At 44.9% G+C, this 26,903-nt stretch overlaps 1 protein-coding gene across 7 annotated transcripts; it reads right to left on the bottom strand.

Moving 5' to 3' along the window:
* Window positions 1–139: 139 nt before the first annotated feature.
* Window positions 140–25,133, bottom strand: LOC120819588 (KAT8 regulatory NSL complex subunit 1). Of its 7 annotated transcripts, none has more exons than XM_040177131.2 (16): window positions 25,073–25,133; window positions 24,370–24,452; window positions 17,717–19,211; window positions 10,286–10,427; window positions 10,080–10,163; window positions 8,929–9,038; window positions 8,242–8,383; window positions 6,252–6,417; window positions 5,819–5,974; window positions 5,208–5,423; window positions 4,965–5,110; window positions 3,867–3,991; window positions 3,722–3,779; window positions 3,227–3,339; window positions 2,887–3,139; window positions 140–1,781 (listed from the first exon to the last, which is right to left on the bottom strand). In XM_040177131.2, exons 3-16 carry the CDS (start codon window positions 19,141–19,143, stop codon window positions 1,575–1,577), a joined length of 3,345 nt encoding a protein of 1,114 aa, XP_040033065.2. In that variant the 5' UTR covers window positions 19,144–19,211; window positions 24,370–24,452; window positions 25,073–25,133; the 3' UTR covers window positions 140–1,574. The 7 variants fall into 7 exon arrangements, with proteins under 7 accessions (XP_040033065.2, XP_077959011.1, XP_077959014.1 ...); XM_078102885.1 differs by having other exon boundaries at window positions 5,208–5,414; XM_078102888.1 differs by having other exon boundaries at window positions 3,867–3,988; window positions 5,208–5,414.
* Between the last annotated feature and the right edge of the window lie 1,770 nt (window positions 25,134–26,903).

Here is a 26,903-nt window from a genome sequence, read left to right as displayed (position 1 = left end):
CATCATGAAGGACTTTCACTGAACCACGCTGGAATTTGCACAATGAAATGTTTACACAAGTACACATATATCACTCACTCACTAAAAGTGAAATCAGGAGTGATTTCACACTGAAGGACTTGAGGCCAGAACAGCGACGCCAAGTTAAACATAAATGTTTTAATGGTACTATTTACAAAAAACAAAAACAAACAAATCTGCTTTTTGATTAGGTTAATTGCTGCAACAATCAAACAGGTACATTGACATCTTGCTTAAACTACGAAAACAAAAAACAGTGATTGAATGGCTGTGGCATAAAACGGAGGTGTCAAATGAAAACAACCAGTATTTTTTTGCATAGCAATTAGTTACTTACGGTGGTGTGTGGGGGCAGGGGGGGGGGGGGGGGGTTGAGGGGAGGAAGGGTGTGGTTATGACAAACACACACATACAAAAAAAAAATCCATCTGGCAGGAGAGTAGTCTGGATATGACGGCATAACGGCAGAAAATATTCCCTTCAATTGAAAAACCTGAGCTCGGGAGGATGAGGGGCGGGCGGGGGGGCTTCCAGCTGAGGGCCGCTACATTTCAAATGTCTGCAGGACAACCAGACGGAAAAGGAAGTCTGGGGGCATTATCGTTTTCTTTTACCACAATTTAACTTAATAAAGTAACAACTGTAGGCTGACAGTGAATTAACTAGCGGATTGTTCAACCCCTCCCCTTCTCCCCTCCAGTGTCGATCTCTTCTTTTTTAAATAAGTGTATCGCTCGTTGTGATAAGACTAACATTAGCATGTTTTTGCAGCATGCAGCAGCGCTTTACTGTAGGGCAAGTGCTCAAAAGACGCCCCAGCTCTCTCTGTGTGTGCCACCACTCTTTAAAAAAATAAAACTGAAGAGGCAGAGCTGTGGACTAAGGAATGATTTTTACTATTTAAAAAAAAAAAGAAAACACAAAGAATGTGTTACAGACACAAAGACGTCAGGAATGAAAACAAAAGCAAACAGAACTTGGCAGTTGGAGAAGTGCTCTGGTGATTTCAGGCGACCTCTAGAGGGAGAAGAAGGGAACCACATCTCAAATGTACCTGTTTATTTGGACGAGGAGGAGCAGGAGGAGGAAGGGGTGGTATTTTTTCTTGTTTTGTAATTTGTCACTCCACTAAAAATGTACATGGGAATTACAAGCAAACTAGTCAATAGAAAACACCCTTTGGCCATATTTTGAGAAGTCCGCTACATAGTGCGCTACAAGTGTACACGCGACGTATGAAACACCACTAAGCCCCCATGTACATTGTTTAGCCTACTACAGAAAACATTTTTTTGTAATGTGTTGTTTTATACTTTTTTTTTACATTTATCCTTTTTTTCCTGTGACAAAACAAGTGTAAGGAAGGCTTCTATCTCCATAATGTTCACTAAAAACTGTGAAAAGTATTAGACTGATGTTTGAATATCAAACAACAGGAACCCATTTAATATTTTTATTCCGCTTTGAGGTTCTGCTTGTTAATGCCAGAGAGGAGCTGTGGGTGGAGGAGGGGGAGGCGGTGGTGATGGGGGGGACCTCAGCTTATCAGTCATTTATCGGTGGGCGGTGGAGGAGGCCTTGTGTTTGGTGCCGCTGTCGTCGTCAAAAGGCATCTCCATGTCGTCCGAATCTAGCCGCCCGAAGGCCGTTGCTCGGCAACCTGAGATGCTGCGCATTCTGGGCCTGACTTCGTCGCTCTCCGGCTCCGGGGCGGGGTCCTCCGGCAGGGGGAAGCCTCGCCGCTCCCACGGCGCCACCGTCTGCAAACACCAGACGCACGTTACAAAACCCGAAAAACACTGTCATTATCAACTATAGTTCTACAGCCATGACGGAGGCCCGTGCACCGAATCAACCGGGAAGTACCAGATTTCAGGCAGAATCTTTACAAAATACCGTAGTATGAATTTTTGGCGACGCCGCCCAGCGCTACATGACGGGTGGTGTAACGGAGCAATGTAGATCTGTACTAATACCCCCTGCGCTGCCCCTCACGTTTCACACACACACGTGTGACTCTGATTACATTGTTTATTGTTAACCATCACAGTATAATTCAAGTGTTCTAATGCAATATTCAATAAAATCATCATACTATCTCATCTGTGATCATTTGATCATTTTGACATTTTCCATAGTACTAACTACTACAATATGTAAATATTCCCTTATTGGCATTCTGAAGAAAAAATAAAAACTGCATCACTGCACTCGTTTCAATTCATGGTTCAAAAAGTCAAACTCAAAAAGTCTTGCGTGTGTTGCAGAGCAATTCACCGCCAGAACAACAGGTGGAGTAAACGTTTTTTGTCGAAGACGACCTAGAGAGTCACGTCTTTGTGTGTGAAAGCCGTTTATTTATTTATCATAGACTTTATTGGCCCGTGCATCGCCACTGCGCCTTTTTTCCGCAGACATATTTTCCCGTATTTTCCTCCACAACTTTGTTCCCCTCGACCGGCAAACCTCCATGAATCGGAGGCCAACCGCGCGTCCTTATAGTCCGCCAATGACGGGTTGTAGAAGGGGTCATATTTACGCATTTCTTCCGACCAAAGCTCTTCAATCTGATTCATTTTCTCGTAAAAAATCTTTGTTTTAATAATGGCGGTATTGCGCTATGAAACCGAAAATATGATACGTGATGTGAAATGTGTTGGGTCTGCGTGTCCTTGCGTCTTTAACAGTATTATCGTGTGATATCAGATGTTTCCATTGGTGTCTCAAAGGATACATGTACATAAGAGGTTCCTGAGCTCTGTCGGTACACAAACTCTGCTGACAGCTGACGTTTATTTGTGGACTTCAGGCTCCAGAAGAGACAGAACTCATCCTCACTTCCTGCGTAGTCTAACGAGAACGTACCCTCTCCTCAAAGGTGAAGTCGGGCGTGGAGCAGCGCGTGTCCTCACTGGACAGCAGCCGGTGCGAGTCCCTGGAGCAGGGCGTGTGGGGGTTGGAGGCGGTGTCGGGGCTGGGCGGGCTCATGGGCGACGGCAGGTGGCTGTAGTCGTGGAGCAGAGGGCAGTGGCCCGGGTCGGGGGATGCCGGCTGAGGGGTGGGGGGGTTGGTCCCGCACAGCAGTGGCGTGGTGCGTCCGTCCACAGACTTATACGACCTGTGGAGGGAGGCGAGAGACATTACATAAAAAGAAAATAGAAAACGGCTATGTGGCCGTGTGGTTGTCATGGTGACGTTAACGGACCTGCTGCCCCGCCTATTAGCAGGAGCCAGGGCCATCCAGGTCCAGCGGGATCGCTCCTGGTCCTCATAGGGCTGGTGGAGCTCAGTGAAGGCCGCATCCGTCAGGTCCTCCACCTACAGAAGCACAGAGCACCGTCAAGACCGTTAACGCGCCACTTCAGGCAACTTCTTCATCAAGTCACTGAATATTATTAGCTACAATAGCTATTAATTTCAACCAGAGCGCGAGAGGAGGATGAACTAGACTCACAGCTTCTGCTTCCAGTCACTTACATCACAGTCAATGTAGATTATTAAATCAAAGATTTGAGATTCCATTTGATCTACTACAGAGAATTAACCTTGAGGGAGTTGGAGCTTTGACCACTAGATGTCCCCATTCACTCCAAACCAGCCAGTTCACGTTTTAAAGTTATTGTGTTTGACAAAGTGGATGAAAGACATCAAAATGTCTCATCAATGTGGATCCTAACGAAGGAGAAAAGTCCTCGCTCACCTCCCGCTCGTCCTCCTCCTCGGTGATGTGCTGACAGAAGATGTCCACTGATCGCCACCTGCACACAAAACACAAACATGAGGGAACACCAAACCTTTAGAATATAAACAGAAGGACTCCAAGCACTCAGACCCGGTGCACTCACCTGGGTGTGAGGATCTCTTTGTACTGCAGCTTCTCCACCCGGGTGGTGGCGGCCACAGACATGGGGATCACAATGTTGTTGATGTCGAAGGAGCTTTCACCTCGCCTCCTCTTGATGGGCTGCTGCTAGGGGCGGGAGAGACAAAAAATGAGCTCCGATTAGGGTTCAGGGTTTCATCTCTGAGACGGTTCCATCAATGAAATCATCGTCACTCATTATTTATCAGTGAGTATTGGCTGTTCTAATACCAAAGTTTCCATTTATTGATCTGGATAATTGACCTAAAAATGATGGAATTGGAACGTTCTAAGCTCAATGGTAGGTTGTTAATGCAGATGAATTAATCGTAGCCGAGATGGTGTCAGACAGCTGCTCGTGTTGTGACTGGAGTGTTTCATAAATAACAAAGATTGTTGAAACACTCGCGTTTCTCTGCTTCACTAAAAAAAAAAAAAAAAAAAAAAAAAAAAAAAAATTCTATTTACAACATTATTTTTCAATAACTCGTAGGATAGAAAAGTATTACATTCTATTTTTTATATTTATTGTCTAACGGATAAAAGGGGCTCCTTTCATGTGGAAATCCAGTCAGTGTAGATGGTAAATGAGGTCGAGCTCACAGCTGCATAATCTGTCCTTGTTCCACCCGCTGACGTAGTTGGAGGCAAGAAGAACTACAAACTATTTCATCTTAGACAAAAGGTTAAAATCAGAACTTCCCCGTTCCCTCAGCCTTAAATATTCACCCCAGAATGTGAGTGCAGAGGATTATTTGGAGGAGATTGCATTGTGGAGAGGCTTTACTGCATCAGATGTTCAGCCATATTTATTCCAGCTTAATAATGCTGTGAAAAGAGGCGGAGTCCTAGAACATGGAGGCTTTCTGGGTCAGCGCAACATAAACACACTGACTGGACATCCACATGTAGGGAACCCATTCTTTTCTTCAGCACACTAATATCCGGACGGGTCAGAACAACAGTGTGGTCCTTTAGAGGCGGTGCTTTAAAAGAAGCTAACTGACAACCGCAAGGTTAAATTTGAACCCCCGACAGTCTCGAGTCCCCGTCCATCGTCATGTAGCTCGGGTTTCCTTACAGGTGTGCTCTGGATGCTCTGGCCCAGTGGCGTGGAGTTCTCTGAAGACGTGGACAGCTGGCGTGTGAGGGGGCTGTGGAGGGACGGGTGCATGTTGGCCAGCATGGGACAGGGGCCGCTGGAGTCCATGAAAAGTTTAGGGGAGGCTGGAGGACGGGAGACAGACAGATTTGTTGTCGTTTTTTAGGATTGGTCTCCTCGAGGCCACACAAACCCCATGACAACACAACGTGTGTGACTCACTGTCGGCCCTGTCCAGCGAGTGCTCTCTCAATCTTTTACGGCCGTAGTTCTTGTCGTAGGGCCCTAGCGGCGTGGAGAGGCCCTGCAGCCGCTCCGTCTTGCACACGGCTTGGCCCTCGACCCGGGCCGCGTTCAGAGCGCCGCCGCCGCCCACGCTGCTGTCCACCGTCCTCGGCTTCTCAGCGCGGTTCTTATAGTGGCCCAATCCTGCAACGCCAGCAACCAGTCACACATCATCATTAGACCAGGAGTTGATGAAGGGGGTTTTCAAGGCAACGAGTTAAAAGATTTTAGATAAGAAGTTCAACGGTTGTCTTATGAGATTCACCTTGCGGAGTATGAATTGTGTGAGATTAAAATAAAATTAAAAATTGCAACGTTGTAACAAAAAAAAAAAGCACGGCGTGAAAGAAATCACAGCTGGGAGAAATGCCATTGTGAAACAAGAAGTGCTGGACTAAAATAACAACGACCTTCGATAAACTGCAGCAGGAAGAAAAAACATTTTGTCACAATGACCCAAATCCTGAGAATGTATTCATACGATTATTTTAAACATGGAACAGTTTCCATTCTTGTCACATAACATCCTGTGCAGCACTCGTACTTACTGACTGCCATGAGCGAGTTGGTGAACTTGTGCTTCTCTTTGGACGAGGACAGCTTGTGTTTGAGGGAGAGCTTCTTCAGGGGTTTGCTCCTCTCCAAAGACTTGGCCTGCCACTGGCTCTTCATCACCTGCTGCAGACGAAGGCCAATACAAACATCTGAGGAGGAAGGAGACAAAAGACAGTGTAACAGTCAATTAAAAAAAAAAACATGCCACGTTTCCATTTTTCCTTCGTCAGTACAGAGAGGCCTTGCTTCGTGTGGAGGGAAGACAATATGGCCTTGAAGAATACTGAAAGGATCCACAGAAGACAACGCGCATTCAGGGGGAATATGACACCAGTCGATTTAGTTCCCCAAGAAGAACTTCCTGTCAAGGAGTCTCCTCCCTCGTCCCCCGTGGAAGAAAAGAAGGAAACGAGTGCGTGAACTGACCATCGGGGAAGGAGAGGATGGGGTGGACGCCAAGATCCAGTCTCGACAGGCGCTCCAGGGTGGGCTGCTCGTACTGGGGGTCCTCTCTGGCGGTGGGCCAGCCACCGCACATCACACAGCTGGGGTTCACCCGGCAGTTACACTGGACACAGCTGCTCCTCTGGGCCTGTGGGAGAGGACACGGAACCACGTGAAGCTGTGGACAGTCACAATGAGCTGTGCACGTCCAAATCTCTTAATGCACCACAGGATTCAAGCAAGTCACAAGGAAAAACCTTTCACTGTGTGGAAATATAGTACAAATGGTACTAATGGCAGCTCTTCTTGTGGGCCAAACTAACAGAACATTTAGTCCTATTAGCATAAATAATTCAACTGGGATTTGGACTAATTAATTGATTTATCAAAATGCAAAAAGAAACCAATTAGTCTCCCCTCAAACCAAAAATTTTTACCCGCTGATAATCAGATCGGTGAAGAACACTTCATTATCTGTCCATTGTCTCACTGTCTGATGTAATGCACCTCTGCCAAGTCAAATTCCTCATATGTCGAACATATTTTGGCAATAAATGTTCCCGATTCACACAAAACAGAGTGAAACCCATCAAACTCATTCTATTTGATCTTTTCCATTGTTCATTCGTGAGCTGAAAAGGTTGAGAAGTGGTTCTCAATCCTTTTTGTCACAATCCACTTTGGAGGAAGAAAAATGTTCTCGCCACAACAAAGTGGTACAAGATAAAATATTGTGACTATTCGATGCTTTTTTCAAAATGATAAATTGCAATCCCTTTCAAGTTAACAAGATTCAGAAAAAAAGTAAAGTACAACGAACAATGAAAATAAAGTTCTCTGCAAAAAACATATTTGGGAGAAAGTGGTTTACTGTGGGTGTAATTAACCTCTTAAATTTAACAAGGTGCAACCTGTGGAGAACTAAACAAAATTGCAAATATGTATAAGTCATCTTATACTGATAAAACAAGGTTTATCCGTATTAATGGCTCCAATGAGCCTGCTTTTTCACCACAACTCGTTTGGTTGCAGACTTGATTCATGCTTAATGTTGGAAACAGCAGCCTGTACTTTTCACTTTTGTTATATGGGAAATTCTAAATAAAGTTCATTCAATTCAGAATTTCCCCATGGGACTGAGCTGTAATACCACAGCGACCCACCAGAGGGTTGAGTCCCACAGCTTCAGAGGACGACTATTAATGTAATAAAACCCAAAATACCAGTTTTCCATTTTTGATGCATTCAGAAAAGGCTTTTTTCTCCCGTGTCATCTAATCTCGTTCTATTGTAATCAGGGAGTTGGTTTCCCAGGTCATGTCGTCAGTTGTTCATACTAGGCTGTTTATCATGTTTTCAACAAACCAAAGACCTAAAGTTGCCAAAACATGTTGGCTCTTTATTATTTAAATAAAGACAAATTTAATATTTCTTTCCTCGTTGTATTTTTTTAGGTTTTGAAGCTCTTTGACTCATTTCCTGTTTATCCTGTTGTTTCTTTTGGCACCAGATACTTTTTATCCACAGCGTAACCAATTTCTAAGTGTTAAGCCTTGTAAATGGTACAGACAGAAGCAGTAAACACTTCCTTTTCCTTTCAACTGCGCAACAGATGAAAAGTGGGAGTGAATATTCCACTTCTGAACGAGAGATCTCGTTGCATTACGTTTCAAAGGAACTCTCCCTCTGAGTGCTGAGCCAGTGTGTGCGTGAGGGAGGGGAGGGAGGAGAGCCTGAACAATCGGCTCCATGTTTCTATTTTCCGCGGCTAGAACTTGTGAGTCGTCACAAGGGTTATTTCCCTTCTTTGTTGTTTGTCCCAGTTTCTAACGTCGGTCTGCGGTTTACTCGTTAGGTTACAAACACAGAAACTAATGAGCCAGTGACGCCTGGAACATGAAATAAAAAACAAACAAACGCGGAGCCCTTCAACGTGGACCTCGGGCCGACCACAGCAGGACGTGGCGCTCACCTTGCCGTTGAGGTTGGGCACGCCGCTGGGCTGAATGAGCCGTCTCCGTCGGCAGCTCACCAGCGGCCTCGTGCGCGAGGCCGTGCACGTGCTGTCGTAGGCCGACGGCTGCTGGTGCTTGGCGTCGCCCCCCTCCGCCATCCTGTCACAAACCAAAGGGAGCACAGTGAGGTCACGGGCGTCTGACCTTCAAGACGACACAAACACATTTTGTCTCAAGTGACAACCAAGTTAATTAAATACATCAGTATGAATCGGTTCGTTTTGGTTAGTTGAGATGAATTAGACACCGACGGTTATCCAATATGCTTTTCTTTTTTTGCATGTCAGCATCTAGATAAGGTGTGAATTAGTAATGTATTGCCAATTTCGTCACAACTTAATCTCAGTAGCGAGTGACATTAGGCCTGCAACTTCTGATGATTGTCATCGATTGGTCTGCCAATCATTTCTGTGATCAGTTAAAATGTTATATTTACAACAGCTTCATTGAAATGCTTTAAAGACATTTAGCTTCACATCATATATGAAAAAGAAAAGAAGGTAGATCGAGTAAACATGTAGCAATAATGATTAAAACAACCCGTCATTCGATAACACTTCTGTAATAAGTGCGAGTCAGAAAGCAGGTTCCCTTCTTGGGAAAAGCCAACACACGGCCGTTGGGGTCATTTTTATCAGCTGTACCTGCTGAGGACTCCGTTAACCGGCTGTGTGTTTTGACCTTTCCACGGGCCGGGCTCTGTGTTGGGGAGGTGGGCGGCGCCCGTGTGCTCCAGCCGCTCTGAACCAACATCCTGCATCGACAGATAAGACAAAGCCAGTGAGACTACACCTCGCGCCAACGGGCCGACCAGCAGCGCTTAGGAGACGCGCGGGACATTCGGGGAAGCTACAGAAAAGACGGAGCCAGCCCCCCCCGCCTCTGTGGCCGTGGGTTAGTCAGGCCAATTTGACCCAAAGCAAAAAATAAAGAGACGCATGGAGAAACTCCATCTCCAGCTTTCACACAAAGATGAAAAATATTTCATAGTTTCAATCGAACTTCAGAACTGTCCTCACAAGTTACAGGTCTGATTATGGTATTCCAAACTACAGCCCCTCATTAACAGCTGTTACAGCAGATTATCCTTTGTTTGATACCAGTATCCTCAGCAAAGACACAATCATGATGAAAACACAGTTGTCCACCAGGATTAGAGGCCACACCTGCACTCGTACCAGATTAACAAACATTTTCACCAACAGAAACAGGCTCATCCTGTAATATAACATTTGGTAATTATCTGAATATGAATTGAAGAAGCTTATTACACAAAAGCCAACATCTGATTCATTGTGGATGACATGGATAGAAAGTAAACATTTGTTGTCCACCAGATGCTTTGCTGGGCAAGAACAGGTTGATAGTCAGATATCTATAAAAAAACGCTCAGATTATTAAAAGTGCTGAGAGAAAGTAGGTTTAAACAAATGTATGCAGAGAACATTTACATATTGAAAAACAGATTTCTCTAAGTATTATTGTTTTTCACACGTCAGTGTTGTTTTTATGAGCATGTTTGAAGCTTTGGATTTCCGTCAGCCTTAGTTGCATCATTAACACAATGCATCACCCAAGAAAACGACAATCAAATTCATACCTTTCTGCCCCAACGATCACAATAAACATGAGATCTCTGACCAGGAAGTAGCAGAAATAGCTGAATACTCAATAAGAGACTTTACGCTGGAAATGCATCTCTACTGACAAGCTGTCACAAATTAATTTGGTTTAGCCCCAAGAGACAGAACATGACTGAAGCAACAGTCCTCCGTTAACGCCCTCCTTCACATACCTGAGCGTTTGCAGGCTCCGCCTTCACTGCGGTCCCACAGGCAGCTCCTCCGCTGGGGGAGCCGCCTCCCAGCTCCACAGAGCCCTGAAGGATCAAGACCTGATGGTTACACTTTCACCACATAGAGCTCACCACACCACAAAAGCTCAGACATTCTCACACACACACACACGCACACGCACACGCACACGCACACGCACACACACCTTGCTGGCACGGATCTGTCTGTAGATGTCCGTCTGCTGTCGAATGCGGTACTCCAGGTCCGAGATGTGTGCCTGCAGCCAGTTCCAGTGGCTGATGATGGCGGCTCTCTCCACGGTGTAACGGCTCTCTGCTCGCTTAAATCTGGGGGGTCAAAAGGTGAGGGTGATTGCTTGTTTGAAGAAAGAAATAAGTAACTTGCTGCAGTTTTAAACAGAGGATCAGAATGGGGAACAACGGGGATTTTGGTGACTTTGAACGTGGCGTGGTTGTTGGTGCCAGACGGGCTGTTCTGAGTACGTCACAAACTGCTGATCTACTGGGATTTTTACACACAACCAAGTCCAGAAAATATCCAGTGAGCGGCAGTTGATGTGAGAGGTCAGAAGAGAATGGGGAGATTGGGTTGAAATGATAGAAAGGAAACGGTAACTCAAATAACCACTCGTTACAGAATTATATTATATACACACGCACACTAATATATATATATAAATTGTAAATTGATTAAACTGATTTGGGGGTTTTGGATCTTTGTCAAATTAAACAAGGAGACATTTTCACTATCTTGGTCTTCTATTTTATAAAAAATGATCTAAAAAATATAGAACATTTAGCTCCATTGAGTTGTAAAGTATTTGCGTTGAAGGCCTGTTACGTCATGACGCACCATTTCAAACATGATGCATTTGAATGGAGCACTCCAAACTGATTATTTAGAGCTCATTATCTGGCAAGTATCCGAGCAGTTCCCCCATCAGACCGCAGAGGTCAGTGAATCAGCATTACACAAAGCTCCCAGCAAAGGCAACTGCAGGCTCCCTGGAAAATCCTCATCAAACGAACAACACCACAAGGGATTGCATCACAAGTGCGGGAAGAATATCGAAAAAATGTGGGATTTTCATTGCACTACATTCCTCCATGGCAAACAGCGGGTGCCAGCTGGGAGCCGAGTATTCCATTTTACCAGTATGACACGCAGAATGGGCATTTCAAAGGCAGACACGAGAGGAAAATGTCTGCTCTTGCACGGCACAGCAGCAACCACAGAGGGCGCCGTTTCCCCAAAATGCCAGCTGCAGCCAACAAAGGCTGAACAATGAAGAGAAAAAAAATGACTCAGATGGCAGACAAAGATAGACCTTGCACTGCTTTGCGCTTTCTCCACCCCACACCCGTCTCTGTTTTCAATTTACAGAGCAGGATGGAGGAAGTGGAGAAAACACTACTGCTGCGGGAGGGAGAGGAGATGGGGTGGGGAGGAGGAAGAGTTAAAAAGAGGGACAAGGAGTGGGAAAGCTCTGGCAGCCTGAAGAGGAACAGCCGGGCTTTAGAAGCAATCTACAGGCCACAGGGTGGGGGCTGTTCAGGGGACAGTGCGGCAGATACTGGGATAACCAATAATTCAAGCAGGAATCCTGTCTACTGTGGATCCGAGCGGAAGGAAGGACACGAGAGGCTTCAATGCACACGTTAGCCGCCAATCAGCGCAATGACAGGCGCCGCCTCCTCCTCGACAGCGAGCGGCAACGCGGCTCATCGGCTGCGATGCGGCTCCAAGGATACCACAGCAAACGCAGCGGCAGCTGCACCTACTCTCAACACCTCAACCCTGCACGGGTAAACAAGCACGTACTTCCCTCACGCACAGCAACGCTACCAACACGCCCACAGCTGGTGCATCGGATCAATGCACTGGAAATGCATTAATTTGCACCCCCTGGGTCCCCTGTGGAGAACTCTTTTCAAAACAACACTGGTGGTGGAAGGGGAGAGTGTCACACGATTTCCTGACAAGTTGGTGCTTTGCCTTTGTGCCATGATTCACCCAGTGATGGAGGACAGCTGATCTACCAAAGGGAGAGCACTCTCAAGGACACAAACTCTGACATGGAAGATGTCCCGGTATGCATTGTTCTGCTCACAAACTCAAGTAGGTCCATCAAAGAAAGTCACACGAGAGAGAAAACAGGGCCAGGTGGTGGAAAATAACCAAGTACATTTACTGTGTGTACAGTAAATGTACTTATTTACTGTGTACAGTAAATGTACTTGCTAAACTTAAAAGGAGTTTTGAGGTACTTCCATAATTACAGCAAATATTGTGCTTTATTTAACAACTTAGTAGTAGTTAGTCAATGCAGTCAGATTAATAAAACAATCTAAATAGATTTATACTGATAGTAGTTGCTCAGCAGAATATCAAGAAATATACAGTATACAATTAAAAAAAGTAGAATATAGTCTTACATTTATCAGGATGAAGAAATTATCAAAAAATTGAATGATCCAATTATATTCATTGTTCTTACTATTAGTATATTTTGAGGCAAATCCTCAAAAAAGCTGCTGCTGTTTGTAGCCCCCCCCGGCGTGGACATGGATCTTTTCAATGTGTGACTAAAAAAGGCTGAGTTGCAGGGAGAAATAAGCAGAATTAGGGTTGAAGTGGAACATTGAGCGGGGTGGAGGCCTCGGGGCTACATCATGTGGGCGGATTTAGACTACACATACCAGGTGAAAGAGGTTTAGTAAAACATAAAACACATGGAGACCACTACAGTGCAGTTGCCTCAAACGCCATATTAATGGAGGAGGAGGGGTCATTTAGCGGCATTGAGAAACACACACACACACACACCTCAACCCCCCGCCCCCTAACCAGGACACGTCCCCCCCCCCCCCCCGCACACAAAGCACCGGCGGCAAATCAGTACAGCTTTTGTTTTGTGCTCGTCAGCACATTCTCCATTGTGGTGGATCTGGATGAAGCATGTATGTTATACGGAGATTCCATGTACCACACTCCATCCGCCAAAACCAACACCACAAAAAGGCCTCCGAGGCCAGCCGACCCGCCGACCTTTCCCCCGGATATTCACCATCAACAGGGGAACCGCCAACAGAACCAGTAAACGGTGCATTTCAAATCACAGCTCTTTTCACGGTGAAGCAAAGGCACAAGAATCATTTCCATCAGCATTTACGCACCACATCTAGTGCCCCGATGTCTGCCCTTAACTGAGGGTTAAAACTGGAATACTCTCGGCACGCAGAGTAAACACACAGCTTTTTGAGTACATGCTGAGCAGAGCTTGTAAATACAAGTCTGCTGTATAATGGAGGTAAAAGTAGTCAGAAAAAAGGGCTCCAACAAACATTATCCCTCATCAAACAATCCAACAAAAAGACATTTAGCTTGTAAAAGGTGCAGCTCTGCCACAGCAGTGCTGGAGTGAAATTTGACCTTTGTTTAATTAATATCTACAGACAATTGATCAAGTTGAAAGCAAAAAGAAATCTTTAGAAAGTTACAGAAAAGTTTCCTGTAATAGCCATGCACGCCGATAATAAATATCAATGAGCATAGACCACCGTGAATGTCAATGAGATGTAAGTGCAGCTTGTGTTTGTCCCACTTTCATTGTTTCATCAAGGTTCGGTGTTATTAATGCTATTGATTGGAAACGGGATATTAAAGTCCATATTCTGTGCAGGCTGGCAATAAAGAGAGGGTACGAGTCTCCAAGACCCAAATCATCTTGCAACAATAGCTCAAACAAAGACCACAAAGTCAAGCTGTAATGCCAGATATATTATCTAAAAGCAGTTGGTGGGTGTGCGACTAAACTGGATTTGGGTTTAATTTGGGGCATGGCACATGGTTTAGTTACATAGATTATGAGGGACCCTTTGTATGAGGATTAACAACAATCAATAAGAACTCCAATCAGGGGTGAAAAGGACTTGGCACATCTCATTTTTTTCCATGAACATTATGGAGGCAACGAGTGACTCCATAACTCCCACTTCATCACCCATGTATACATTTTGAAACCAGAGATCCGTGTACAAAAACCCGCCACAGGAACAGGGTTAGGAGAGGTAAAGCAAAACAAAGGCCCGCTCACGTTCCACTGTTCCCTAGGAAACCGAAAATAAAACCACTTTGCAGTGTGTGTGCTCCACAAACCATGCTGTTATAATTCATGAAGGGAATTAAAAGCGCTAGTTGTCACTTTAAATTCTCTGTTCTCTACAATAGAGGATTTTCAAAAGCGCACCAAAAGAGCAGATAACCACCCAGACACCGAAACCGGTTGCTGGTCAAACTGATCCATGACAGGACGAAAACTGCTCAAAAGCCGGGTTTGTCGAGCGAGGCGGGCCGATAGGGTGTGGGGCAGGAAAAACTAAAGGGTGAATTCAGCCTGAGAGCTGCAGCAGACATTACATAAAAGGGGGAGGGGGGGCTTACGTAACGCCTGTGGGTTTGTGTTGAGGAACTTCGGCCGAGCTAAAACGCATCCATATGTGTCAAACGGGACAGACGTATCCAGGCACACACACATGCTCACAGCGAAGCCATTCAGACTGCAGAGTAATGCTGAGCCATAGCACGAAAGGCATGCTGTGGTCTCGGCTAACCCGGTCTCCCAGATTCACAAGGCAGCAGGCTGACCGGCGTTTATACGGTAACACAGACTCTGCCCATCCAGCTATGGGTTTATCATCAGACAAGACAGAAAGCCTGCAAACCGCGGTGCATTTTAGTGCTGCTTGGATAACAGGATTCCCGCAGTTTTTTCTGTCTGAGCCATTACGTAAGCTTAGATTTCCTGATGGGTATTGCCTTTGCCTTATTGCTCCATGTAACATGTCTAGGTGACTTCATAAAGCATTCACTGCCATCTTGCAGCTCGTGCAAAAGCAGATTGAAACCAGCAGGCCCCCCTCCCCCCTCTACTACTCCCCCGCAGGAGGCTATTGAGTCAGGTTCACAGACGGGCTCCAATGCTACAGCAGAAAGGCCCTGTGGCGCAAGTGCCACAACAGATGTTGGCAGGCCACCCAATCTTCTGAGATACTGGAAACCACGTCTAGAGCGCGGCCGGGATGACGGGATTAGTCGGAAGCAACACGCCTCATCCAAACAGGCAACCAAAAATGGGTTGCTTTCCACAGCGTTGCCAACTCAGCCGATGTTAAATAATATATGCGCTGCTGCCTGAAGACCACGTTTCAGTGACTCCTATAGAGTTGTAAGCTGATTGCTAACAAAATGTCAGTTTTGAAAATGGGGCATTGTGGTTACATACTCCTCAACTTTGTGAAAGACTAACATCTTTACAATGAGGCAGTGTTGCTGTCAAGCTGTTCTTTCCCCCCAGCAGTTGGCTCGGCAATCTCGAGTAACCACGACTGGACAATATGAAAATAGAAAGGACGGCCCTGCCCTAGTAAAAACAAATCCACAGACAATGAAAGCTTCCACACAGGGACGAGTTCTACACACTGTTGCTAACGCAGTGACTGATGTGGCAAGAAGCTGTACCTGCTTCAAAATAAGAACCCATATAATGGCTGGCTGTCATGGCAACACAAGGACAAGATGCGTCATGTTTGCTGGAACTGAAGATAAACTAAGAAGAGGGAGAATTTTTTTTGTTTATAAACAGTAATTTGTCCGGTTTATTTTAGGCCATCACAGGATGTTGGTCGAGATTAGAGGAAAAACACAGGGATGACAGTGACGAGTTGGGCGGGAGTCGTGTTACTATTGTACCAAGGTTGCTCCTGTACTCCTGCTGATAAATCTGCATAATACCTCAATGGCTTTCAGATGGTTTCTCAGGCACGGAACTACATCTAGGAACCTCTAACAGTTTAAAAGGCAACCACAAACATGATTCACTTAGCAAACAACCAAAGCTGTTTGAGTATAAACACAAAGGGAAAAAAAGAACAGCCACAACGTACGATATATTTATCTGTGCTGAATGATGACGGGTGAAATCCTCCAACTGACCATAAATACATATCCCATTCAGACACACATTAAAGGCGGATAATTGATGCAGCCTTTAACCATGACTTACTATGGAATTAATATTTGAGGTTTAAATATCAAAATACTTTTGGTTCAAGCCAAAGGGTTTTTTAAATAGCCCTTTCATCCAAACACATTGCTAATTTAATGAGAATATTTCATTTGGAATATTGCCATTTCCAGTTTCAAACATGACACCAATATGGCTGATGACCAACAAAATTATCCTAAAAGATGTTTATAAATGTGGAAAGAACCTCCAACTTCCAAGGATCAAACTGCCCACATATATTATATTACAAAGAAATAGCTAGATAATGTATATAATATAACATTGAATATTGGAAATCAACCACTCATAAATAATAAATAATGGATAGACTAACTAGGTTGATAAATTACACAACATAAAATAAAGGGAAACCGTTTATCTTTTAAGAATGATTAATGTGGATGTAAATGATAAATAAAATAAACATTAAATAATATCAAAACATCCTTCACGGAGATTTTATTTAAATATAGTCTTGCTATTTTGTTATTGGCTAAAAGGCCTTTATTGCCTCTATGTATAATTTTATGACTTAACAACATAACACGTACATCAAAGTGGAATGTTGTGAAATGACTTATGCCATGAGAGAGTACACTGACCAGCTGCCAGGCCAACACGTCTTAAACATAAGATTCCTTCTACATAATCACTTCTATATCGTAACAATATTTAACATTTTATTTAATTATATTTAATATTTATTATACTATCATTAAATAACTAATTTGGCCATTTTCTATTTGTAACAGTAGTATAAGGAGTAGTTTAGTAATGACTCAATTCACAACTATTATGAATGATACATATGATATAGTTATATTCGTGATGACACAATGACCCTCACTCTTGCTAAAAGCTCATTATCCATAAATGCTGCTCACTGTCCACTCTCCTCGAAAAAAATCATACATTATCTACACCGTTGGATACAGACACAGTACGAATACATTACAACTATTTCTCTACTTTGGGACCATGCATGCCACACACACACACACACACACACACACACACACACATATACACACACACACACACAAGCGCGCAAACCTGACATCACAACAATCAGCGAGCAAAATACAGAAAAAAAAACAAAAAATATTTGATAAAATCAAAATATTCATCGGCTCTGTGGGCGCTCGCTTGTTCGCTCTGCAGAGAAACAGAGCGTTCAGTTTCAGCCTGAGTCCCACTCAGGAGGAAGCACTGTGTTTCATGTGAGAGCTTTTTTACAGTCAAATCAAACCTGTGCCTTTTCCACGGGTCAGTACCACCCACACGACTGCACAGGCTCTCTGGGCAAATGCTATCTCTTCCCCTCCCTGGAGTTTGACCCAACCACTACCGAAGCAGTTAGTGTTGCAGGGCACAGAAATACAGGGACTTTCACAGGGCAGTTCAAGAGCACCATGGAAATAAGTAAGATATAAATGCTGCCTCCCACCATTCACCTGGAGCCTCAGCAGTGAATTCTCAGCACCGCATTGTGTGTGACGCTCTAAATAAGCTCGAGGTCCCAGTGGAAAAAGGGACAGATTTACTTACATTTTGACATGTCGCTGCTCAATGTCAACTCTGGTCAGCTCCTCCTCCTCCAGGTCGGAGTCCCCTCCAGAGCTACTCTCTGTCACATCGGAGTCAAAGGCGCTTTCTGCAGAATGGAGGTTAGCCGAGCCGCTCAGATACAGCCTCTCCAGCTCCAGGGGCATGGAGCCGCTTTTCAGGAAGCGACCGAGGCCGTCCCTGCTGTTGGAGGAAGAGTGACGCCCGGTCCTCCATGTAGCAGTAGGGGTTGCCGTCTCCGACTTGCGGTTGCTGACCAGAAGCCGGTTGAGAGCTGAGTCCAAGAAGCCCCCAAGCTGCTGTTGGATGTGCCGCTCCACCTGCTTGGCCTGCACAACCTGGAGGCGTTTGCGCAGGCGCCGAAGCCGGCTTTCGATCTCTGATTGGCGGCTGCTGTTAAGAAGGGTGCGCTCCTTTACGTGAGCGTCAAGGCTGTCCGAGGAAGAGGTACAGGGTACAGGAGGCTGCGGTGCAAGTGTGCAAGGCGGGGAGCCCTGCTGACTGCTACCGGGTCTCTCCCTATCAAAACCCTGTGGCTGACCGGTAGTCATGTGTGAATCAGCCTCCTCCAAATTCACTTGTTCGGTGGAGTTAGGGTTGTCGTGAGTGTAGGGGAAAAGTGCATTAGGCTGGAGCACTGGTAGTTCAAGGTTTTTACCGTCTGTATTTTGAGAAACCCCAGAAGAATGCTTCTGTTTAAGGGTCCCTTTCGCCGGGATATGCCCCGATAAGGTAGCCGCCAAGGTCCCAGAACCCAAGGGCAGGTTCTGAGACTGGGAGTCTGTGGACTGCTTGTCGCCATTCACCGCCACCACACAGCCGGGGCCGGACATGGTGGCGAGCTTCTTGGCCAGCCCGTTGACCGGTGCCATGGGCTGGTCACCTCCGTTAGTGCTGCCACTCATGAGGCCTTTGAGCTGACCACCAGACAGTTCGATAGCCTGCCTCTTCCTCAACAGGAAGTCTCCTCCGCCGTTGAGCACTGCGCTGGGCAGTATTCTGTGGTTCTTTAACACAGACTGTTTGATAAAGACTCCTTGCAACTTGAGTGACTCCTTAGTTGAGGGCACAGGTATCACATCAGAGTATCGGTAAGAGGCTACAAGTGGCTGGAGCTTTCCAAGGGCCGAGGCCTGAGCCACAGAGTCGGCTTGGGGCTGTTGTTGTTGCTGCTGCTGCTGCTGTTGTTGTTGTTGTTGTTCCTGGTCTACGACGCAGAAGTCAAGCGGGCAATCTTCGGGCGCGGTCTTGCACTTAGCTGGGCCGCTGCTGTGGATGAGGATGTTGCTGGCGTTACCGTTGTTCTCTGCACTGGCCGGTGAGAGACTTGAGGATGGGGGAGCCAGTTTGAAGCGGATGTGGTGAGCTTCGGCTGGGGCATCGGTGAGAGCGGGCGCCATCGCAGCCATGCAGTGCAGAGGGACGGGCACCGCGGCCTGCTCCACACCACCCGCTTACTGCCCCACCGGAGGACAGCCTGGACAGGGTGAAGACAAAATAAAGAAGGGCAGAGAGGGGAGACAACGAATCCAATTAAATGATTTACTTGCAGAAACTGATATACATACATATTTTTTTAAGAACACTATGTCAAAGTCTGATCCCTGATGGGGGAGAGGCTGTTGGGTGGAGATGTTTTCCCATCAACAATTTTCAGGCAACATTCAAAACCGTGAACCAAAACCACAGAGTGTAAACAACCATACGGACACCTACAACATGTTTAAATATTGATTCAATACTGAACGCGGCAGCTCTCCCAGAGTTTCATTTGTATTAGTGCACTCAGAATTATTTAAAAGGCCATGACGTCAAGTCAGTCAACTGCACAGCCTAAACAGTTATAGGAAATGCTGAAATGAGAGAGCTTTTAAGTCACGGGGTCACAAGTGTTGGTTTAATAGTGGGGGGAAACATTTTGTTTAAGCAGCAACTATGTTGTATGTATGTATGTGTATATATTCTATAATATGTATTAATAGAGATGCAACATGACAACTGGCTTCTATAATAAAACATACAAATGAAAATCCTGCACTACAGGTTCAGTAACCTTTAAGAGGGAGTGGAAATTTACTAACTGGCACCTAAAAAAAGAAAAAGAAAAAGTGTCATTTCTAAAATATTTGGCACCAGATACGATCAATGAAAAATGCTACCACTACAAGTCTTACAACTGCCTCAAAAACAAACGCTGCAGCTGCAGGTGGGAATTTTTGCTAAAAATGAAACATTTATAGGAATAATGTAAAAGGGATTTCAGAGAAACCCCTCAAATGAAGAGATGCAACCGATAAGTCACTTGCTTCTCACAAAATTTCCATAAATGTGGTGCAGTTTCTATTATAATAAGAATATTACATTTATCTACAGAGGCCCTGATCCAAGATCCAAAATAAAGCCCCAAAAATGAATGGTATGAACTGACCTTGGTACATGAAATGCTCAAGATATTTATGGAATAACACTAGACATCTGACCCGCTTCCCAGTAAGCTAATAAATAATTCCCACTGCACCCATACATGTGTGAACACGCCTTCATCCATTGTGTACTTGCATGGCTCCTCTTTAAAAAACATGCTTTGGAATTTCAATTCTGATGAGGGGAAGAAACCGGGGAAGCCAAAGCTCACCGCCCGGACCCCACTGCCACACATTTGCCGTGGTTAAGTCGCTGTGAAGCAGAAGTTCACAGAGGCGGTTTAAGGAGGTGGATTTAGGCGGTAGCATTAGACCACAGCACATGATGTCATCCTCACTCAGTTTCTGGTCAATTGGCTGCTGAACCAATTGAAACTGTCCAATTTCCCCCCAAAATAACTGCCAGGAAATTAATATGTGAAAGGTCGATTAAGGTGGACTACTTATTCACGGGTTAACGTTCCCTTCGTACGTTAGTATTAAACTTTAAAAATATTTTTTTTAAGCAGCCTCCCTTCAAATAAAGCAGGCGAGCTGCATCCCCCCCCCCCCCCCCCGGCTGCAGGGTCAGACAAACGGGGGCTCAGTATTTCACCGCAGTTTATAGTCAGCGCGCACTACGCCATGTTGGTATTTCCGAAGCGTATTATGCAATGCGATTCATCCGCCTACGAACCACCCCGTTCACCCAGAACACGCCGAGCGGCGACATGCGAGGAAACGGGTCGTTTACGGACGGATGTCGGTGGACGCGTCGGTACGCGAATCGACGTGCGCCGCAGCGACAGAACCTCTGGAAACCGTCTGGATACAGATGCGACAAAAACAATATGCCCACAGCCAACGTCAGCAGAGCATAACGTAATCACCCAAATGTCTTCCTGGGGTTTACAGAAACACATCTCGCCTCTCCACTAAATGCATTAGCGCCCGATAAAGGTTATTTCGTAATCCTAAAATACACATAGAGACACAGTTAGGACCAGCCGGGTGTGTGTGTGGCATCGAGCCGTGCGAGTAATGCATAAAATAATAAGTCCAGATAGCCACAGGAACCGAACAGATAAATATCTAAACTGTCACTTTACACACTGCGTGTATATTAATGCGCCTCGCTTCTGGCTAACGTTAGCTCCCGGGGGGGTGGGGGGGGCTGATGCAAGAAACACAACCTGCTCCTGGAGCTAGCGTGCGGACCCAATAAGACAACTGCAGTGGAACACTTCCGAACAGTCATCACATTATGGATTTTAAGATTTCGTTGTCTGTTTAAGGAAACCGACGTTGAACTTCAACGTAAAAAAAAAACCTCTGTGTAAAGTAAACATTTTAGCCACCGACCGCGTAACGTACGCTCCACGCCAGTGACAGTTTAAGCCCCAAAACCCATCAAAGTAACGCATGTGGTACGTCCACAAAGGCCCGGTGGCCCATGCACGAACACCCGGGTTACATCCAGGTGCTGAAACGTCCACATTGACCGCAAAAACCCTCCCTCGTTACGGATCACAACTTATCCCCGGGACCGATGCAGAGCGGAGGCGGTGTGCATTGCAATAAGACTAGGGGAATAAACACCGCCGGGCCTGTTGTTGTACACGGTGGCCCGTCCATCGGAGGATACCGTTAATGCACAGAACGTCTGAAGTTGGGAGTAGACCCCTGCCTGTCTAGCTAGCTCGCTAACAAAGAAAAAGGAGGAACCTACCACGTGACGAGGTTGCACTATCCGAGGGAATTTCGGCAACAATCTCCCTGCAGTTTTTAGTGGAGAAAAGAAAAACAAGGGTGCTAACGCACACCAAAAAAACACGATTGTGGATCGATTAATCTGCCATTCGGTAATCCCCCCCCCGCCCCCCAAAAATAACAGCCAGACTTCCCCCGCCAGCAAAAAAAAAGGCCCCAGTCGAGGAGCCGCTCGGGTTCTCGTTCCGGATTCAGGGCGAATCAACGATCCACACCTCGCTAGTAGCTAGCTGCTAACAAGCAGCGGAATATACACCACAAGGCCGCGAAACGTTGTTTCTACCCCCCGAGTCGCTTCACACCGGGACGATTTCACGGTAATCCGCTACCGAAAAAAAGAGCGTCTCTAGCGAGCGAGGGGTAGTCCACACGGCGGGTTTTGACGCGAGTTATTTTTCTCTCGTTTTAGGGAGAGACGCTTAGAAAATGGCGGCTAGCTCCTCTCCCTCGGATCTGAGTCTGACAAACAGGAGGGCTGTGTGAGCGCGCGCGCGCGTGTGTGTGTGTGTGTGTTGGCTGTGTGCGTGTGGGCGTGCGTGTTGCTCGCTGGTAGGCGGGAGACATTTCTCATACTCGCCACTAGAGTAAAGGGCAGATAAGAAGCGGCATAAACGCTCAGAAGAAGCTACCAAAGCAGGGCATTGTCTCGCTAACAAACATGTCACTTTAGCGCGAGTTGGTGACGCACCGTGAGGACGGCGTGCCAACGTATCGCTCCTCCACCGTGCGCGAAATATCCTTCCGCTTTACTTTAAACACGTTTTTTTTAACATGCTGGTTTTCGGTGTTGTGGTTATAATACGAGTAGTTCCTCCTGTTTGTGACCCTTTGGGTGGAACTAAATAGTCGTCCAAGCCCGTCTCCGTCACTGCGAACAGGAACTGATCAGCAGCACTCTGTGGCCACTAGAGGGAGCTGCTCTGCAGCCACAGCCCAGCGTGATACACCACCACGAGGCCCGGAACAGCAGTAATACTGCACATACTGCCCATTATTTAAGTCCATACACTGGCCTTTGAGATTTAGTTTAGTCTGTGTGAGGTTGATCCTTTGAGGCTGTGGTTAATTGGTTGTGTTGTAGTTGTTGTTGTTAAGATGACACAGCAGAATAGTGTTACTCAAGAGTTATATAAAACTGATGACTGTCATCAAATAGGAATGGGTATTGTTTTATATTTATGACTAGTGCCCCCCCCCCCCAAAAAAAAAAAACCTATGCTATATTCTATATTATAAAGCAGCCACACTGTCATAATTACATAGGTTTACAGATTTGTAACTACCTGATCAAATACAGAGTAAATATAATCTCATGTCTCTATTCAATTTCTGATACTACCCTAAAAGTAATCTGGTTCAACATCCCTCTCCTGCTTTACACTGCAGTACATTCTGTAACTTTGACTTGGCAGTGTGTGTATGTAAAATTATTGTGGCTTGTCTGCATTGGTTAAGGCAAGGAGTCCCTCAATTTAACAGAATGTAGTTTGACATTAAGATTAAGAATCAGATACATTTTGGTGTCAAAGGACCAGCAAATTAAACATAACCATGATGTCATATCTGAGGAAATGTTACTTCATCCAGTTCAATTGCTCAGTGTCCTTTGGTGCTTGGCAGTGGTGGAGATATTGTATTATTAAACACATTTATAGATATCTCCTATTTTTTTATACCTATTATAAAGGGATAAGAACTTGTGTAGGTATATATAAGCATTAGTACCCATGTTTCTTATTTCCACTCATCCAAGATAACGTTTTTTCCTGTTTCTCACCTGTTAGAATATAAATAGTCATAAAATACCATGACATCTAAATAAATAGTATCACTTCCGGCGCACGTTGAGACAGACTTATTGGACATTAGACCTTTTGAATGTTGTGTCGCTTGCTTGTTTGGATTTTTTTCTTAATGCAAATTATTACATACTTATTTCCTACTGATCTTTCACGGCATCAAACTACCAGCGTGTCATTGATCACAAGCATAATAAAGATGAAATGATCAATTTGTGCTCACACATGTGCCAATGAGAGAGTACTACAATCAAAATCTACACAGCAGTCTCAGATGGCAGAACACAAATGTCTGCATTAAATAAGTGACGTCTTCACTTAGATATTCTGCGTTTATCCTCGTCATGGTTTAAAAAAAAATGTCCTGTTCCATGTCACCATAGCAACAGTCCCAAGCAAAAGTTGCCCATTCCAAGACTCCGATGGCATATGCAACATATCCAGCAGGTGTCGGTTTCCCTCCCAGTCTGAAATGCCTCCACAGGGATGCGCATGTCTCCCGGTGAGAAGCACCTCATTGTGCCTCCTCTCTGGGCGACAAGGTTAGCCAAGCGGTCCGAAATATGACGCTCATTTCGGGCCACAATCGGACCCCACAAACCTCCCGAGTCGAGAAGGAACATCAGTAAATAAAGAAAAATTAACCACTGCTATTAGGAAATACCTGTATCTCCATTGTGGACATCATCCATTCAATAATCCAAGGGGGCATATTTCCAGTTACCTCGGATGGAAATAAAGTGACACCTAAGAACAGAAAGTATAGATGAGGAACATTAGTTTCATCTTAGTAAAACTCTCCGGATGAGATTCAGATGCGGTCAATAAAGTTTTTTTCCTAATGTCCAGCTGGCAAGCTAACGCTAACTGGGCTAACGTTAACCTACGCGAACGTTATCGCTGCACATTCATAATGAAAAAGTTTTACATGTCGGACAATGTTCACACTGAGCTCGAGAACACGCACGTCGCGACGGGGCTGGTGCGTTGTTTACTAACCGACCGTGTAAAACAACGCGCTGTCCGTCATTTTAAGTGATATAATTAAACAGTACTTTCTCCCGACGCCAGATGAGAAGCTAACGCTATCCATGCTAACGTTTGACGTCGCCAGCTAACGGCCAATAACAGCCGAGTAAGCTAGCGGACTGCGCTAACGCTAGCTAGCTTGTTTGCTTCCCCCGATCCCCACACTGACTTCTCAATGACTGCCGTTTCTTTTTTTGAGCACGTTTGCCATAAAAGTGCCCCGAAAAATCCGACCGGCTGAAACAGGACAGCCAGTAGTTTAACTACGGTGACTCTTTTTTTTCAACAAGCGGCACGTTCGTTAATTTTGATGAAAAATAAGACAAAATCTTACTTACCTGCTTGTCCTGTTACTAACCGTTTACGACTTGATAACAACCCCTCCCACTGAGCTCCCATTGGCCGGCGCTTCCAGGCAACGCTTCCCATTGGCTGCGCACGCCTGTCTGTCACGCCAAATGCCCGTACAGCGGAAATGTGGGACGAAAGTTCATGCCACGAAACTTCATTATCCAAAAATATTCTTTTTTGATTTGAAAATGAATAAACAACCTCCATGTTATTAATACAATTTATGCTTTTGCTGCCCTGTTAGACGAGCCTTGTTTACACTTCACCGCATGCTAGCTACTCAGTCCATTCTGGTGAGGGGTTTCCACTCAACACAACTACAGTAACGATATATCACATCTTCACTGCCCTGTCGACGGGACTTTAGAAGCGAATACATCTCAGTACGTCCCGATACGTTGTAAACCACACGCAGATGGCTGCTATCGAGTTGGTTCAATATGTTTTATTTGATTTTTTTAATTGCTCGCTTCACATGCTAAAGAGGCTGTGCAGCTGGTGTTGTTGGGATGAGAGCAGTGTGGTCCGGTTCCCTCAGCCCTTCACCTCAAGAGGAGAGGAGATGTGAAGGAGGAGACGTTTCCTTAGTTAAAGCTGGAGCGGATGAGACGGGAGACACTATGGGGACTTGAGACAGGAGACACTCAGAGACAGAGGATGGGTGGAAATATGAAACGAGCCAGGCAGTAAAGTCACATTTGCTGTGTTCCACATTCACAAATATTACTGCAGATTAAAGGATGTTATTTTGAGAATAATTCAGATGTATGATTGTTATTGGCCCTTTTGTGAGAGTTGGTGTTACTTTGATTGCCTTTACTCACAGGATTTCTTGTCATGCAGCATGAGGCCAGAGATTTGTAACTGTGATCATCTATGAAAACCATTTTGTATGTAATCTAATGTATTGAATAGCTCAGCAGATAAAACATGACATTTAATATAACATGAGCATTATCAGTACATTTATCCTTGTGTTAAAATTTGCTTTGTATCCCACTTTGTTGTACTATATTACGTACGGTATTGTATTATGCTAGTCTGCTGATAATCCCAATTAATTTGAGACAGACCAGGCCGATGAGGACAGATGGAAATAAAAGAAGTGTGTTTGGTTTCAGATATTTTAGCCATCCTACTTGATAATACGCAATATGTGGCAATACATTTCACTGTAATTATCAAACAGCTGCTTGGATTTTAAATAGAAAAACATTGTGAAAAACAGATTTAAATGACTGATCTACAAGAGAGCTCCTGAAGTCCTGAACACGTTATTCTAAAGTTATTCTGTTGATAATGTGTGTAGAGATCATTATAGACATGACAATAAGAACAATTCAGGACTTTGAAGGCTCTAAACACTCTACAAGGACAGTCTTTGTTTTGTACGTAGTATTTATTTTGCTGCAAATACATTTGAATGCATTTATTTTGCTGCAAATACATTTGAATGCAGTATTTTTACTGAGTATTTCTACCCTGTGGTACTGCTACTTTAACTGAAGAAAAATTAGAGTACTTCATCCATAGTTTTTTTTATTCACTAGCACATCTTCGCTCACATCCACACTTAGGTATTGAATTAAAATCAGCAGGTGAGCAACAAACTTATGGATGAGAATACATTTATTTATCCGTAGAGCAAATATGTGTCAAATGAACGAGCAACAAAGCGTTGCTTTGTCATTTTTCAACACAGCGTTTCACAATCAAATGTGAGGTTTATCTCACATAATTAGAATAGAATGGGGATTAAGTATTTGATACACTGCAGATTTTCCCACTTACAAAGCATGTAGGAGTCTGACATTTTTA

This window comes from Gasterosteus aculeatus, chromosome 5, assembly GCF_964276395.1.
Source record: "Gasterosteus aculeatus chromosome 5, fGasAcu3.hap1.1, whole genome shotgun sequence".
Lineage (NCBI taxonomy): Eukaryota > Metazoa > Chordata > Actinopteri > Perciformes > Gasterosteidae > Gasterosteus > Gasterosteus aculeatus.
The sequence above is the reverse complement of the archived record's forward strand: the minus strand, read 5'-3'. Positions and strand labels throughout refer to the sequence as shown.